This window comes from Anolis sagrei, chromosome 4, assembly GCF_037176765.1.
Source record: "Anolis sagrei isolate rAnoSag1 chromosome 4, rAnoSag1.mat, whole genome shotgun sequence".
Taxonomy (NCBI): domain Eukaryota; kingdom Metazoa; phylum Chordata; class Lepidosauria; order Squamata; family Dactyloidae; genus Anolis; species Anolis sagrei.
The window spans coordinates 104,228,492-104,242,754 of NC_090024.1; the positions used below are offsets into that span (position 1 = coordinate 104,228,492).

General features: G+C 41.6%; 1 protein-coding gene across 1 annotated transcript in view; it reads left to right on the forward strand.

Moving 5' to 3' along the window:
• The window catches only part of LOC132774491 (carboxymethylenebutenolidase homolog), a 28,111-nt gene extending 15,027 nt beyond the window's left edge, over window positions 1-13,084 (forward strand). Inside the window, exons 3-6 of the mRNA XM_060774646.2 lie at window positions 1,077-1,184; window positions 4,493-4,635; window positions 6,973-7,064; window positions 12,786-13,084. Coding sequence (XP_060630629.1) covers window positions 1,077-1,184; window positions 4,493-4,635; window positions 6,973-7,064; window positions 12,786-12,971 — 529 coding nt within the window. The 3' untranslated portion in view covers window positions 12,972-13,084. The remainder of the gene's footprint in view (window positions 1-1,076; window positions 1,185-4,492; window positions 4,636-6,972; window positions 7,065-12,785) is intronic.
• The last annotated feature ends 1,179 nt before the right edge of the window (window positions 13,085-14,263 follow it).

Consider the following 14,263-nt stretch of genomic DNA (forward strand, 5'->3'; position numbering starts at 1 on the left):
TGCAGCCATTTCTTCAGAAATTGTTTAGATCAAGCTGCCCCTCCAGTACTGTGATCCACTACAGTAAGCCCACTCTTCAAGATCCCCTGAGTTCTCTCCTTAATTCCCTCTACTGCAGTGGTTCTCAACCTGGGGGTTGCGACCCCCAGAGGGGTCACCTGGCCATTTCGGAGGGGTCGCGAGGCCGCCTCCATTGGCCACGCCCCAAGGGCGCAAGCAAGATGAGGACTCCTTCGCGCGAGTCCTGGCCTCACGCAAAGCCTGCCTCGCCTGCCACACTCTCTCGCCATACGGCGAGGGCAAGGGGCAGGCGAGGGATCCTCCACGCGAGGCCTGGCCTGGCACAAAGCCCACCTCACCTGCCTTGCATTCTCGCCATCCAGGAGTTCTGTGGTCTGTGGAAGTCAGCGCTGAATTGGTTGAAGGTGCTGTAAATCCATATTTTTTTTCTGATTCATCATGATGCTTTAATTATGTTGAATTTGTAACAATTAAAACACATCCTTCATATCAGATATTTACATTACGATTTGTAACAGTAGCAAAATTACAGTTATGAAGGAGCAATGAAAATAATTTTATGGTTGGGGGTCACCACAACATGAGGAACCATGTAGGAAAGGTTGAGAACCGCTGCTCTACTGATTTAGTATCTGCCAGGGCATATATAACAAGAAGGTTGTAGCACTTGCTCCAAATGACAAAATGGGTCCTCCATCTCTTTCCTCACTCATGGCCTTTTTGTGCATCGATATTGCACAAGCACAATACACATACAAACACCTTCATGCTGAGTCAGAGAGCATGAATGAAGACCCAGGCCTTAAAACTGACTCATATGCAAAATACATGTGCTGCTTCTTCAGAACCTCTCACTGTAATCTTCCTCCACCATTGTGAACTGGCCACCCAAATTTGTTCGCTTAGAATTTCACAGAAAACCTTTTCTTTTAAATGGGAAGAATAATGACTCAAATGACTAACTGCAAAATATCTATTTATAACATTGGCTACCTTTCTGGAAACCGAACTGAATCATACATCTATGAGTAACATCTTACAATGTTTCCATTTAGAACCATCTGCCCAGACTTTTTTCTAGGAAAAGCACCCTGGAATCCTAATAATCATTGGCATGATTTTGCAGACTGGTTAAAGGAACGGGATCCCATGAAAGTGGACAAGTAAGGCTAATGTTTGTTTCCTAATTGAAATGAGGAAAATATGAAGTTAGCTGAGACATATCAGCAAGTTATGCTTACTGGAAGGAGGGTATTGAGTTACAATTAGCAAAATACATACTTTCCATACCTGGTGACATCCTCCAGATGTGTTATCATCACCCCATTGTCCATGTTGGCTGGAGTTGAATAGTTTTGTTTTCCAAAACATCTAGATAAACATACTAGATAAACATCTAGTATGTATGATTGCATATGGTTTCAAATTTAATGTGCCTCTTATAAGAATGTCCCCATCTTTAAAGCAAAGCTGATGAGGACCACAGGCAGGCTTTATGTTCTAAAGGTTTTTTCTCTCTTCCTTCCTTCCTTCCTTCCTTCCTTCCTTCCTTCTCTACCTCTTTCCTTCCTTCCTTCCTTCCTTCGCTTTTTGCTTCCATCCTTCCTTCTCTCTTTCCTTCTTTCCTTCCCTCCCTCTTTCTCTCCTTTCTTCTCTGCCTCTTTCCTCCCTTCCTTTGCTTTTTGCTTCCACCCTTCCTTCTCTCTTTCCTTCTTTCCTTCCTCCTTTTCTCCTTCTTTCCCTCCTTCCTCCACCCCCTCTTTCCTTCTTTTCCTTTTTAATTTCTTTCCTTTTTTCCTTCTCCACCTCTTTCCTTCCTTCCACCCTTTTTCTTTTCCTTCCTCTTTCTCTCCTTTCTTCCTTCTCTACCTCTTTCCTTCCTTCCCTTGCTTTTTGCTTCCATCCTTCTTTCTCTCTTTCCTTCTTTCCTTCCCTCAACTTTCTCTTATTTCTTCCTCTCTGTCTCTTTCCCTCCTTCCTTCGCTTTTTGCTTCCATCCTTTCTTTTCCCTTTCCTTCTTTCCATCCCTCCCTCTTTTTCTCCTTCCTTCACTCCCTCTCTCCTTCCTTTCCTTTCCTTTTTTCTTTCTCTCCTTCCTTTCTTCTCTACCCCTTTCTTTCCTTCCCCCCTTTTCTTTTCCTTTCTTTCTTTCCTTTCTTTCTTCTCTACCTCCTTCCTTCCTTCCTTCCTTTGCTTTTTACTTCCATCCTTCCTTCTCTCTTTCCTTCTTTCCTTTCCTTTCCTCCCACTTTCTCTCCTTTATTCCTTCTCTGCGTCTTTTCTTCCTTCCTTCACTCTTTGTTTCCATCCTTCCTTCTCTCTTTCCTTCCCTCCCTCTTTTTCTCCTTCTTTCCCTCCTTCCTTTGCTCCCTCTTTTCTTCCTTTCCTTTTTTCTTTCCTTCTCTCCTTCCTTCCTTCTCTAACTCTTTCTTTCCTTCCCCCTTTTTCTTTTCCTTCTACTTTCTCTCCTTTCTTTCCTTCCCCCTTTTTCTTTTCCTTCCACTTACTCTCCTTTCTTCCTTCTCAACCTCTTTCCTTCTTTCCTTTGCTCTTTGCTTCCATGCTTCCTTCTCTCTTTCCTTCCTTCTATCTTTCCCTCCCTCTTTCTCTCCTTCCTTCCTTTCTCTCTCTCTCTCTTTCCTCCCCCCCCCCCCCCTCTTCCTTCTCTTTTTTCTGTATCATCATTTAACTTTTCATCATTGAGCTTTTTGGGGGTTTTAAGTCCTTTCCACTTTTGGGGGGATTATGAGTGATGGTCACTCATCGGTCTATTAGGGGTATAGTGTCCAAATTTAGTGTCAATTCGGCCAGTGGTTTTTGAGTTATGTTAATCCCACAAACTAACATTACATTTTTATTTATATAGACTAGCTGTCCGCTGTCATGCGTTGCTATGGCCCAGTCTGTGTATATGCATTTTAAGTTTGTATATTTGTGTGTGTGTGTATTTGTGTATGGGTGTATATATGTGTGTTTGTGTGTGTATGTGGTTTTGTGCATGGGTTGTAATGTATTTTTTTGTTTTTTGGCTTTTAAAGTCTCTTCTGGTGTGTTTTTCAGTGTTTTTATGAGTGATAGTCACTCATTGGCCTGATAGGTGTATTGAGTCCAAATTTGGTGTCAATTCATCCAGTGATTTTTGAGTTATGTTAATCCCACAAACGGACATTACATTTTTACTTATATAGATATAATGAGTTTTCGCAACCCCATCGTACTGCCTTGAAGAGACATGCATGCTTTGAAGCTCCTCAGGCCAAACACAGACTAATTTAATATCTATGGTGCTTCTAGATAATTTGTGATGCAAGCTACAGGCAAAAAAATAATCTTAGAGTCCTCAACAGAAGGAAGATTTATTTAAAAAAACACATTCTTGGATAGCAATAAACTGATCCAAATTAATCTCAAAGGTAAAAGTGAGGGTTGGGGAGACATGTTGCGTCATGTCCTCCCTTTAAAAAGAGCAGAGAAGTTCAGTCTGAATTGGTTCTTTTCCTTTTATAACAGGAGGCAGTCACTTAACCTGTGGCATTACTAGGGATGTGTAAACTGCTCTGGGAGACACCATCAGAGAGGATGACACCAAAACGACTCTATAAAATTGTGCAGTATCTTAACAGACATTTATTACTTTTTGTACAAATATCCCAGTGGTTGGATATAATCACAAAAACATGTTTATTAGGTTTTATGTATTGCATCAATGTACCTCATTTGCAAATGCAGGAAGTATTTGCTGTTGTTTTCATCACTGCTTTTTTTTTTAGAATCACAGATTTTGTGTAATTTTCTGTCATGAGCTAAAATATAATGATATGGACTGATATAGGAAGAGGTCCATGGGAGCAACCACAATGGTTGACCCGCCCTTTGTGTTTGATTTTTATTACGTTGTTTTGCACTGTTTATTTTATTTTGTTACTTCATGTATTTTGTTGTAATTTTTCTGTTGTTTTGTATTTAATTTTGCTGTATTATTTTTGGGCTCATGTTAGCCGCCCCGAGTCCCCTAAAATACTATGTAGCTGGAGGTGCATTCTTAGAAATCTCTTTAGATTTCAATTCATTTTATGAAAAACTGTAATTATATCCGTGTTAATTTGTTTCTCCTAGTGCATAAAATGGAACAGTACTATCAGATTTAGCTCAATTCCTTTTCTGTTAGCACACAAAGGGAACTCTGAAATTTTCACTTTCGTCACTTTTTATTTTTATTGTTTGGAAACCCAAGCATTTAAAAGTGCACGTACCACTTGGAACAGTTGGTGCCATTTAATATCAGTTGTTGAGGCACCAATATCCCACATTTTAGTTATGCAGTGCTTAACAGAGTTGAACAATGTTTTATAAGATGTGTGATTTTTCTCCCTCCATCAATAGGGAAGCTGCAGAAAAAACTGTTTGTATTGCTATTTCCTTTCAGATTTTTACACAGATACCTTAACTCCCCCCTTCTTTTATGCCTTAGGACAACTGCTGTGTTTATGAAGTGTCTAAAGGAAAAATACAAAGCAATGAAGATTGGTGTTGTTGGTTTCTCCTGGGGTGGAATGGCTGTACATCACTTGATGCTGAAAAATCCTGAATTCAAGGCTGGGATATCAGACTATGGTAGTGAAAAATATTTCTTACCTTAGGCAATCTGCTACATGTTCAAATATTTCAACACTTCTAGACCAAGTCCATGTATAAATGAGTGACAAGCTGCAATATTTCAGAAATATAGGCTCTGTTTATCCATTGATCTAACAAGTATAATAAAATGGCCGACCTAGACACATTTTACACATTTTGATGAGACAGTTTTGCTGGCACTTTCTTAATTGTATTGTCGAAGGCTTTCATATCTGGAATCACTGGGTTGTTGTAGGTTTTTTCGGACTATATGGCCATGGTCTAGAGGCATTCTCTCCTGACGTTTCGCCTGCATCTATGGCAAGCATCCTCAGAGGTAGTGAGGTGTGTCTTGGAACAGTTTCTCCCGTAGAGATGTTCAATGTATTGTCGAAGGCTTTCATGGCCGGAATCAATGGGTTGTTGTGATTACCTCACTACCTCTGAGGATGCTTGCCATAGATGCAGGCGAAATGTCAGGAGAGAATGCCTCTAGACCATGGCCATATAGCCCGAAAAAACCTACAACAACCCACTTTCTTAATTTTTTTTTTCATGTCAGGAGCGATTTGAGAAATTGTGAGAGAATTGGCCGTCTGCAAGGATGTTGCCCACGGCACACCCCGATGTTTCACCATCCTGTGGGAGGCTTCTCTCATGGGTCATGAGAGGACTTACTTGATGCGAATTTCCAACATCAGTCTTCTGCACAGTCTTGTTTTCTAACTGTGTCCTCCCTACTCAGTGCATGCTCACTGTGTTTTGTCCTTATTCTCCTTTGTGGTTGCATCATTCTCATAAGACCTTCCTCTACCCCACAATATCAGGACTGCAATGGAAGGAATTATCAGACAAGAAAGAATGGTGGAACAGTAGCAATGCTGGCTTCATTGATGGGTTATCCAGTCATGATGCAAGCTCAGTACAAGTATAGGCGAGACACACTGTCGTGTGGTAAGCCCCATCTAAAGATGCTTTTATCTTGGCATAATTGCACTTTGTCTGATAGTTCTTAGACCCACTGCTGAGTAAGAGAGCAGGGCTTTAGACCTATTTATTTACTATGTAGAACTTTTTTCAATCCAAAGCCCATTGCAAATCAAAGATCGGTTTAATAAGAACCACATTAATCTGATTCTGTCAAGAGTTTACTTCTTTTTTTTTTGGTCGTGTCAGGAGCGACTTGAGAAACTGCAAGTCGCTTCTGGTGTGAGAGAATTGGCCATCTGCAAGGACGTTGCCCAGGGTAGAGGGCCCCATCACTCCCCTCCTTTTGTAAGAGCTTGAAGACCTAGTGGTTTCAACAAGCCTTTGAGAATGACTAGTTCTAGCTCAGCACTAGACATTGTTGAATATGGCCTTATTCTTCCAACCAATTACCCAGGTCGCTTCCTCTAATAGGCTCCGGAAATGAACAACCATAGACCCGTACCTATTATTGTTGTTGCCTGCTATCGCACTGCACTTAATTCCCGGGCCCCCTAGAATTTTTGAACTTGCACTAATCTCGGCCCGGCCTTTTCAATTGCCTTGAACAGGCAGGATTATTTTTGATATATATATATGTGTTATGGTGACAATTTTTATGCTTATATTGTTTTGTTAATCTTATGTTTGTGTTGTTTATTCTGTATGTATTGATGATGTTACTTGGAAACCACTCTGAGTCCCCTCAGGGAGATGGAGAGGTATATAAATAAAGTATTATTATTATTATTATTATTATTATTACTACTACTACTACTACTACTTATAAATGACTCATAGTTAAGAACAGGAAGTGAGAAAAGTCTACTCCTTGGAAGAGAAATTCACTCCTGAAAGAGTTATCATGGGGAAAAAGTTGACTCCACTGAAGCTTTCTCATCAATCCTTGTTTCCACAACAAGCCAATTTCTTTCAAAATCTAATTATCACAGGGAAAAGACTGATATTTTCAATGTATTTTGGATAATAAAATAGAAAAACACACTAAAAACATATCACACAAAGTTATTTCACAAAATTCAATACAGATTTCAATATAATTTCATTCAATCGCACCATTTGACATAGAAATGTCAAAGCAGGTTGTAAAAAACATACATAGTGGAGCAAGTCTGAGATAGATTTAGAAGGCTAAATTTCTGTAAAACCAGAATTCGGTTTTTTTTTTAAGTGTTTATGGCCCTTAATAGTACAGATCTGTGTTATTTGGAAGAACACTCAACATGGAAAATGTGATGTACATGCCTTTAAAATATATTGTTGGAGCTGTTTTAAATTGTACTTAAAATGTTGTTTTAATAGTCTTTTGACACCAATAAAATAATGTATATATGTAATATGTTTTAGGAATAATCAGGGACTCTGAAAATAGATACAATTTGTTGAATCCAACATTTTTCGTTTTTGGTGGAAATGATCACACCATTTCTCCTGAACAGGTAAACAATTCTAATTCAGATTCTAATGATGTCTCTGGTGTCTGTCATGTATATATGGGAAGGAAAGTAGATGGAACATAGGAACCACGCTACATCCATATAGACTTTTTCAAAAATGCATACTCCTGTGTCAGGCCCGTAGCCAGGATTTTGATTTTGGGGGGGGGGGGAGGGCTGAGTGAAAGAGGGTCTACCCTAGCAAACCTTTTGTATCGTTACCCCAATACCCGCATGCATATGGAATATATTGAGCATGGTGATCAGATCATGATATGAATAAACATAACAGTTGAAATAATGTACCAGTAAAGCCTTCTCGCGGACCACCATGAGAATTTCGGGGGAGGGGGGCTGAAGCCCCTCAAGCCCCCCCCCCCCTGCTACCTGCCTGTCCTGTGTAGTATGTATGGCTGGGAGCATTTGCAACCTCATCAGACAAGGATGAAATCGGTAGCATGTGCTGGTTCACCTTCTTCTTTATGATTGAGCCCGTTGGCTGCCATCCCACAATGCACTGCAACTTCCAATGGGCTGTCATAAGGGAGAAAGCAAACCAGTTAATGCTGCGTGATGGCAACACAGGAGGCTTCCATGTTGCCTTGGATCAGCGGGGGAAAGCCAGGATGGGGACGTGGGGACATCGGATGATGTGGGGCATAGGGCAATAGGTTCCTCACACCCATAAAATCTGTGGTGATTCTGGTGGCACATGTGAAAAGTTCCATAGATAAAATGAGTGAAGTAGTCCTTATTTGCTGAAAGAAGGATAAGAAGAAAGATGATGATGATGATGGGATGATAATACTTTATTTCTAGACCACCCTGTCTCTCCGAAAGAACTGAGGGTGGTATACACACAAAAAAGGAACAATCTCTGCACTAACTGCAGCTTCTGAACTATCCTCAAAGGCAGCCCCACATAGGGAGCATTGCCATAATCCAAATGGGACGTGACTAAGACATGGACTACCATGGCCAAGTCTGACATCTCAAGGTATGGGCTTAGCTGGTGCACAAGTTTTAACTGTGCGAACGCGCTCCTGGCCACTGCCACCACTTAGGGTTCCAGGGTCAGCGAGGAGTCCTGGGTGGGTCTGTATTGTCGAAGGCGTTCATGGCCAGAATCACTGCATTGTAGGTTTTTCGGGCTGTGTGGCCATGTTCTAGAAGCATTCTCTCCTGATGTTTCACTTGCATCTGTGACAGGCATCCTCAGAGGTTGTGAGGACTGTTGGAAACTAGGAAAATTGAGTTCATATGTCTGTGGAAATTCCAGGGTGGGAGAAAGAACACTTGTCTATTGGAACTAAGTATGAATGTTTCAATTGGCCACCTTGATTAGCATTTGATGGCCTGACAGTTTTTAGGTTGGCTTGTTACTTCCTGGGGTAATCCTTTGTTGAGAGGTGATTAGCTGTTCCTGATTGTTACTTGTCTGGAATATCCCTGTTTGAGTTTTGTTCTTTATTTACTCTTATAATTTTAGAGTTTTTTCATATTGGTAGCCAAATTTTGTTCATTTTCATGGTTTCTTCCTTTCTGTTGAAATTGCCCACATGCTTGTGGATTTCAATGGCTTCTCTGTGTAGCCTGACATAGTAGTTGTTAGAGTGGTTCAGCATTTCTGTGTTCTCAAATAATATGCTATGTCCTGGATCACCCCCAAACTGCCAACCTGTGTCTTCGGGGGGGGGGGGAGGGGGTGACCGCATCCAACACAAGTTGAAATCCCACACCCTGATCTGCCTTATGACTGATGAGGAGTACCTCTGTCTTGTCTGGATTTAGTTTCAGCTTGTTGGTCCTCATCCAGAAAGGAAGAGATGAAGGAAGGGATCAAAACTTCCTTGCGTTGGTTGAAATCAGATGATACAAGTCAAGTAGGACAGGGAGGTGTCTCAGTATCATACAAATATGTGGTTGCTGACTAGATAGCTACCCTCACTAAACACACCAACGTTGTAGTCCAATTTAATTGCATGAGAAATAACATGTTTTGCACAAGAATGTCTCAGCTTTGTTGCTGACACTTTCAGGCAAACAACATCGTTTTCTGAAACTATGCTTGTGCCCAGTTTCTAAGCTGGCCATCCATGGGATCCTATGAAATCTTATCAAAGACTGAACCAGACATCAGGCGCCAACAAAGAAAATGGGGTGGGAAGGTTCTATCTATGTAAATCGTCCTTTTAATAGGCGTACTCATCATATGCTATAAACTTAATTTAAAAGCTTTCATTTAAAAGATTTAGACTGTTTCTCGGAATACTGTTGGAGGAGGTGTAACCATTAATTGGCTTTTTCAAATGAAACAGATTCAGAGCTGCATGGGAACCTTGGGATGGCCTCTGCCTTGGAACATCATATCTCTCTTAATTATACCTCTTTCATTCTGGCTGTAATTGTTTTAAGGGGCAGGGAGTCTATCATGTTCAGAAGTAATATTAAATATTGCATTTAATCTTACTTCTTTCTGTAGAAAAGGGGTATCACCAGAGATGGGAATTAACATTCCTGCATGAAGAAGGAAGAGTAATGAAGGGAAGAAGCTATATGATGAAGAGACTTGCAAACAAATTTTGAAAACTCTAGTACAAGCATGGGCAAACTTTCTAACTTTGGGGCCGCATGGTGGGCTGGAGTGGGGTGGGCGGGTTCTCCCTAAGACCCCTTCCTGCCTTTTCCTCCCCTTCCTCTTCTATTTTGGAGGCAGATGTTGTTGTTCATTCATTCAGTCGTCTCCGACTCTTTGTGACCTCATGGACCAGCCCACGCCAGAGCTCCCTGTCGGCCGTCACCACCCCCAGCTCCTTCAAGGTCAGTCCAGTCACCTCAAGGATGCCATCCATCCATCTTGCCCTTGGTCGGCCCCTCTTCCTTTTTCCTTCCACTTTCCCCAGCATAATTGTCTTCTCTAGGCTTTGCTGTCTCCTCATGATGTGGCCAAAGTACTTCAACTTTGTCTCTAGTATCCTTCCCTCCAATGAGCAGCCGGGCTTTATTTCCTGGAGGATGGACTGGTTGGATCTTCTTGCAGTCCAAGGCACTCTCAGAACTTTCCTCCAACACCACAGCTCAAAAGCATCGATCTTCCTTTGCTCAGCCTTCCCTAAGGTCCCGCTCTCACATCCGTAGGTTACTACAGGGAATACCATGGCTTTGACTAGGTGGATCTTTGTTGCCAGTCTGATGTCTCTACTCTTGACTATTGTATCGAGACTGGACATTGCTCTCCTCCCAAGAAGTAAGCGTCTTCTGATTTCCTGGCCACAGTCTGCATCTGCAGTAATCTCTGCACCTAGAAATACAAAGTCTGTCACGGCCTTCATGATTTCTCCCTCTATTTTCCAGTTGTCAATCATTCTTGTTGCCATAATCTTGGTTTTTTTTGTTTCGCTGCAACCCGGCTTTTGTGCTTTCTTCTTTCACCTTAATTAGAAGGCTCCTCAGCTCCTCCTCGCTTTCGGCCATCAGAGTGGTGTCATCTGCATATCTGAGGTTGTTAATGTTTCTTCCAGCAATTTTCACCCCAGCTTTGCATTCATCCAGCCCCGCACATCGCATGATGTGTTCTGCATACACGTTAAAAAGGAGGCAGATAGTGAAGGAAAAATGGGGAATGTTTGGATCCCAAAAGGGTTGGCCTTGGTCAGGATGAGAGAAAAAGTGTATCCATTAGACTCCATATTGCCTGTTCCTGATATAGAATCCTAGCACTGGAAGAGACCTCCAAGGGCCATCCAGTCCAACACCCTGCCATGCAAGAAGGCACAATCAAAGCACTCCCGATAGACAGCCTCTGCAGAAAAGCATCCAGAGAAGGAGACTCCAACACACTCCCAGGCATCCTCGGCCACTCTCCAGGAAGTTCTTCCTCAACTTTTCAGTTAAATCTCTTTTCCTGCCATTTGAGTCCCTTTCGGGGTTGAGAAGGGCGGTATACAAATATCGCAAATAATAATAAATAATTAATAAAACATTGCTCCTTTGTGCCCTGGTCTCTGGAGCATCAGAAAGTTAGTTTTCCCCCTCCTCCTCAATGGGACACCCCTTTAAATCCTGAAACATGGGTCTCATGTTCCCTCTCAACTTTCTCTTCTCCCAGGTCAGTCTTTCTCAACCTTCCTAATGCCGCAATGCCTTAATATAGTTCCTCATGTTGTGGTGACCCCCAACCATAACCTTATTTTTGTTGCTATTTTACAATAGTAGTTTTGCTACTGTTATGAATCATAATATAAATATCTGATATGCAGCATGTATTTTCATTCATTGCACCAAATTTGGCACAAATACCCACAAATACCATTACGCCAAAATTGAATGTGGTAGGGTTGGCGGGGGGGGGGGGGGGGAGGTTGATTTTGTCATTTGGGATTTATAGTTGCTGGAATTCATAGTTCACCTAAAATCAGAGAGCATTCTGAACTCCAACAAACGATAGAATTGAACCAATCTTGACACACAGAACTTTCCATGACCAACAGAAAATCCTGGAAGGGAAGGGTTTGGTGGGTATTGACCTTAAATTTTGGAGTTGTAGTTCACCTCCATCCAGAGAGCCCTGTGGACTCAAAGAATGATGGATCTGGACCAAACTTGGCACAAATACTCAATATGCCCAAATGTGAACATTAGTGGAGTTTGAGGAAAATAAACCTTGACATTTGGGAGTTGTAGTTGCCGGGATTTATAGTTCACCTACAATCAAAGAGCATTCTGAACCCGACCAAAGATAGAATTGGACCAGACTTCCCACACAGAACCCACATGAACAACAGAAAATACTGTGTTTTCTGATGGTGTTTCATGACCCTTCTGACACCCCCTCACGACCTCTCTGACACCCTCTCGTGACACCCCCCCCCCAGGTGTCCCGACCCCTAGGTTGAGAAACGCTGTCCCAGGTAAACATCCCCTAAGAGAAAGGAAAAAGAGAAATAAAGGAAGGGAGGAAGAGAATGGATGGAGGGAAGGGAAGGAGGGAGGGAAGGAGGGAGGGAAGTGACAAGGAAGGAAAGACAAAAAAGAAGGAAGGAAGGAAGGAAGGAAGGAAGGTGAGAGAGAGAGAGGGAAGGAGGGAGGGACGGAAGTGGGAAGGAAGGATGAAAGGGTGGGAGGGAAGGAAAAAGGGAGTGAGAAAGAGGGAGGTAAGGAATTGATGAAATGAGAGAAGGAAGAAGGAAAAGAGAAGGATAGTGAGAGACAGGCCCGTAGCCAGGATTTTGTTTCGGGGGGGGGGGGGGGGGCTGAGTTTGGTTTCGGGGGGGGGGGGGGCTGAGTCTAAATGAAAGAGGGTCTACCCTAGCAAACCTTTTGTATCGTTACCCCAATACCCCCATGCATATGGGATATATTGAGCATGGTGATCAGATCATGATATGAATAAACATAACAGTTTAAATAATGTAACAGTAAGGCCTTCTCGCGGACTACCATGAGAATTTCGGGGGGGGGGGCTGAAGCCCCCCAACTCCCCCCCCCCCGGCTACATGCCTGGTGAGAGAGAGGAGGGCCTGAGGAAGGAGCCTACGGGGCCGTATCCCTTCCCCGGGCCTGGGTTTGCCCATACTTGTTCTAGTATATGTATCACCATTGTTGCCTAACTCCATTTAAAGCAAAAAATCTACATGCTGTCTAGAATGCAAGTGAACACATAATTAGGAAATTGAATTTGTAATTTCTTACAAGCTATATAATGATATTTATTTTATGTCACAGGTTACTTTACTGGAAGGAAAACTGAAAGAATACTGTACAGTGGACTATAAAGTTAAAGTTTATCCTGGGCAAGTTCATGGCTTTGCACAGTGTAAGCCTGAGGATATGAAGCCTGAAGATGTACCTTTCATGGAAGAAGCAAGAATGGATATGATTGACTGGCTGAATAAATACATTATGTTTTGAAATTGAACCATAACTTATATCACTTTAGTCTACTTTAATGTCCCCAAGTCTGCTCCTTAGTAGAAGAGGAAGAAGAAAGATTGAAATACAATAAATTATGCAATATTTGTAAATAGTGGCCCTGAAGTATTCTTATCCTTGAATGACAAACATTCAATATTGAAGATCTTTTCAGAAGCATCATGTCTTTTAAAAAACGTCGTTTGAGAGTCACTCAATTCTTTCTGGCTTTTCTTCAATGTCTGTGACACATTATCTTTCCCAGAATATATTAAAGTTTAATCTCCACATTCATTATTCTATACTAGTACAGATTTGAATTTTTCTTCTTTTAAAAAATCCAGGGTTTAGCATGCCCTGAAGCTACATCCATCAACTCTGAAATGCTCCTCCACACATACACACACACCAATTCCAGATAAGCTGGATTGCCATGGTTACTCTTTGCTAGTGGAGAAAAATCATTTCAGCCTCAATGCAAATAATAACAATAATGCTCAAATCTGGAACAAGGGAAATCCTGTCCAATTTCCATGCATTGGAAGAAAGGGGATCTTACTGAAGATGTAGGAAGAAAGAGAGAATGGGGGAAATCTCTGAGTTTTCATTTGAAAAGCCACACTTTTCACTAACCAGTGCATAGCTATGGCGTAATAATAATAATAATAATAATAATAATAATAATAATTTATTTATATTCTGCTCTATCTCCCCAAAGGGGCTCAGGGCGGATTCCAAACATAAAAGGCAAACATTCAATGCCCGCATACAACAATACATCAATGCTAACAAAATTTATACAACCCAACATATTAATACAAATTATAACTTAACAAACTCAAATTAAATAAAAAGCACAGCCTGTTATAACAGACATAAGACAAAACATCAAACATCGAATGGAAACAATAATTTCCCACTTCTTTGGGGAAAATCGATTAATCATTGCTCAAAATATCTAGTGAGCTGGTGGGGTGAACAGAGCACGGATACGGATGGCAGCTATTAATCAGAGGTATAATGGTAGTATTACCAAATGTGCTGTCGCACGCTGGGCCTGTGCATAAGACTGTAGACAGGACATAAATTCTGTGTGCCCAGTGGGACGTCGGGGCTGCCTCAGCTTAAAGGCTTTTGGATTTCCTTAAACAGAGTCTTTAGATTGCTTAAAGGTTCAACAAAGTTCTTTATTAATGAAAACAAACAGGTACTTTAAGGCTTTCTTAACAGTCTATTGGCTCTCTCTCAAGCTTGTCCACAGGGAACAGGCACTATCTTCTTAACTGTAACTA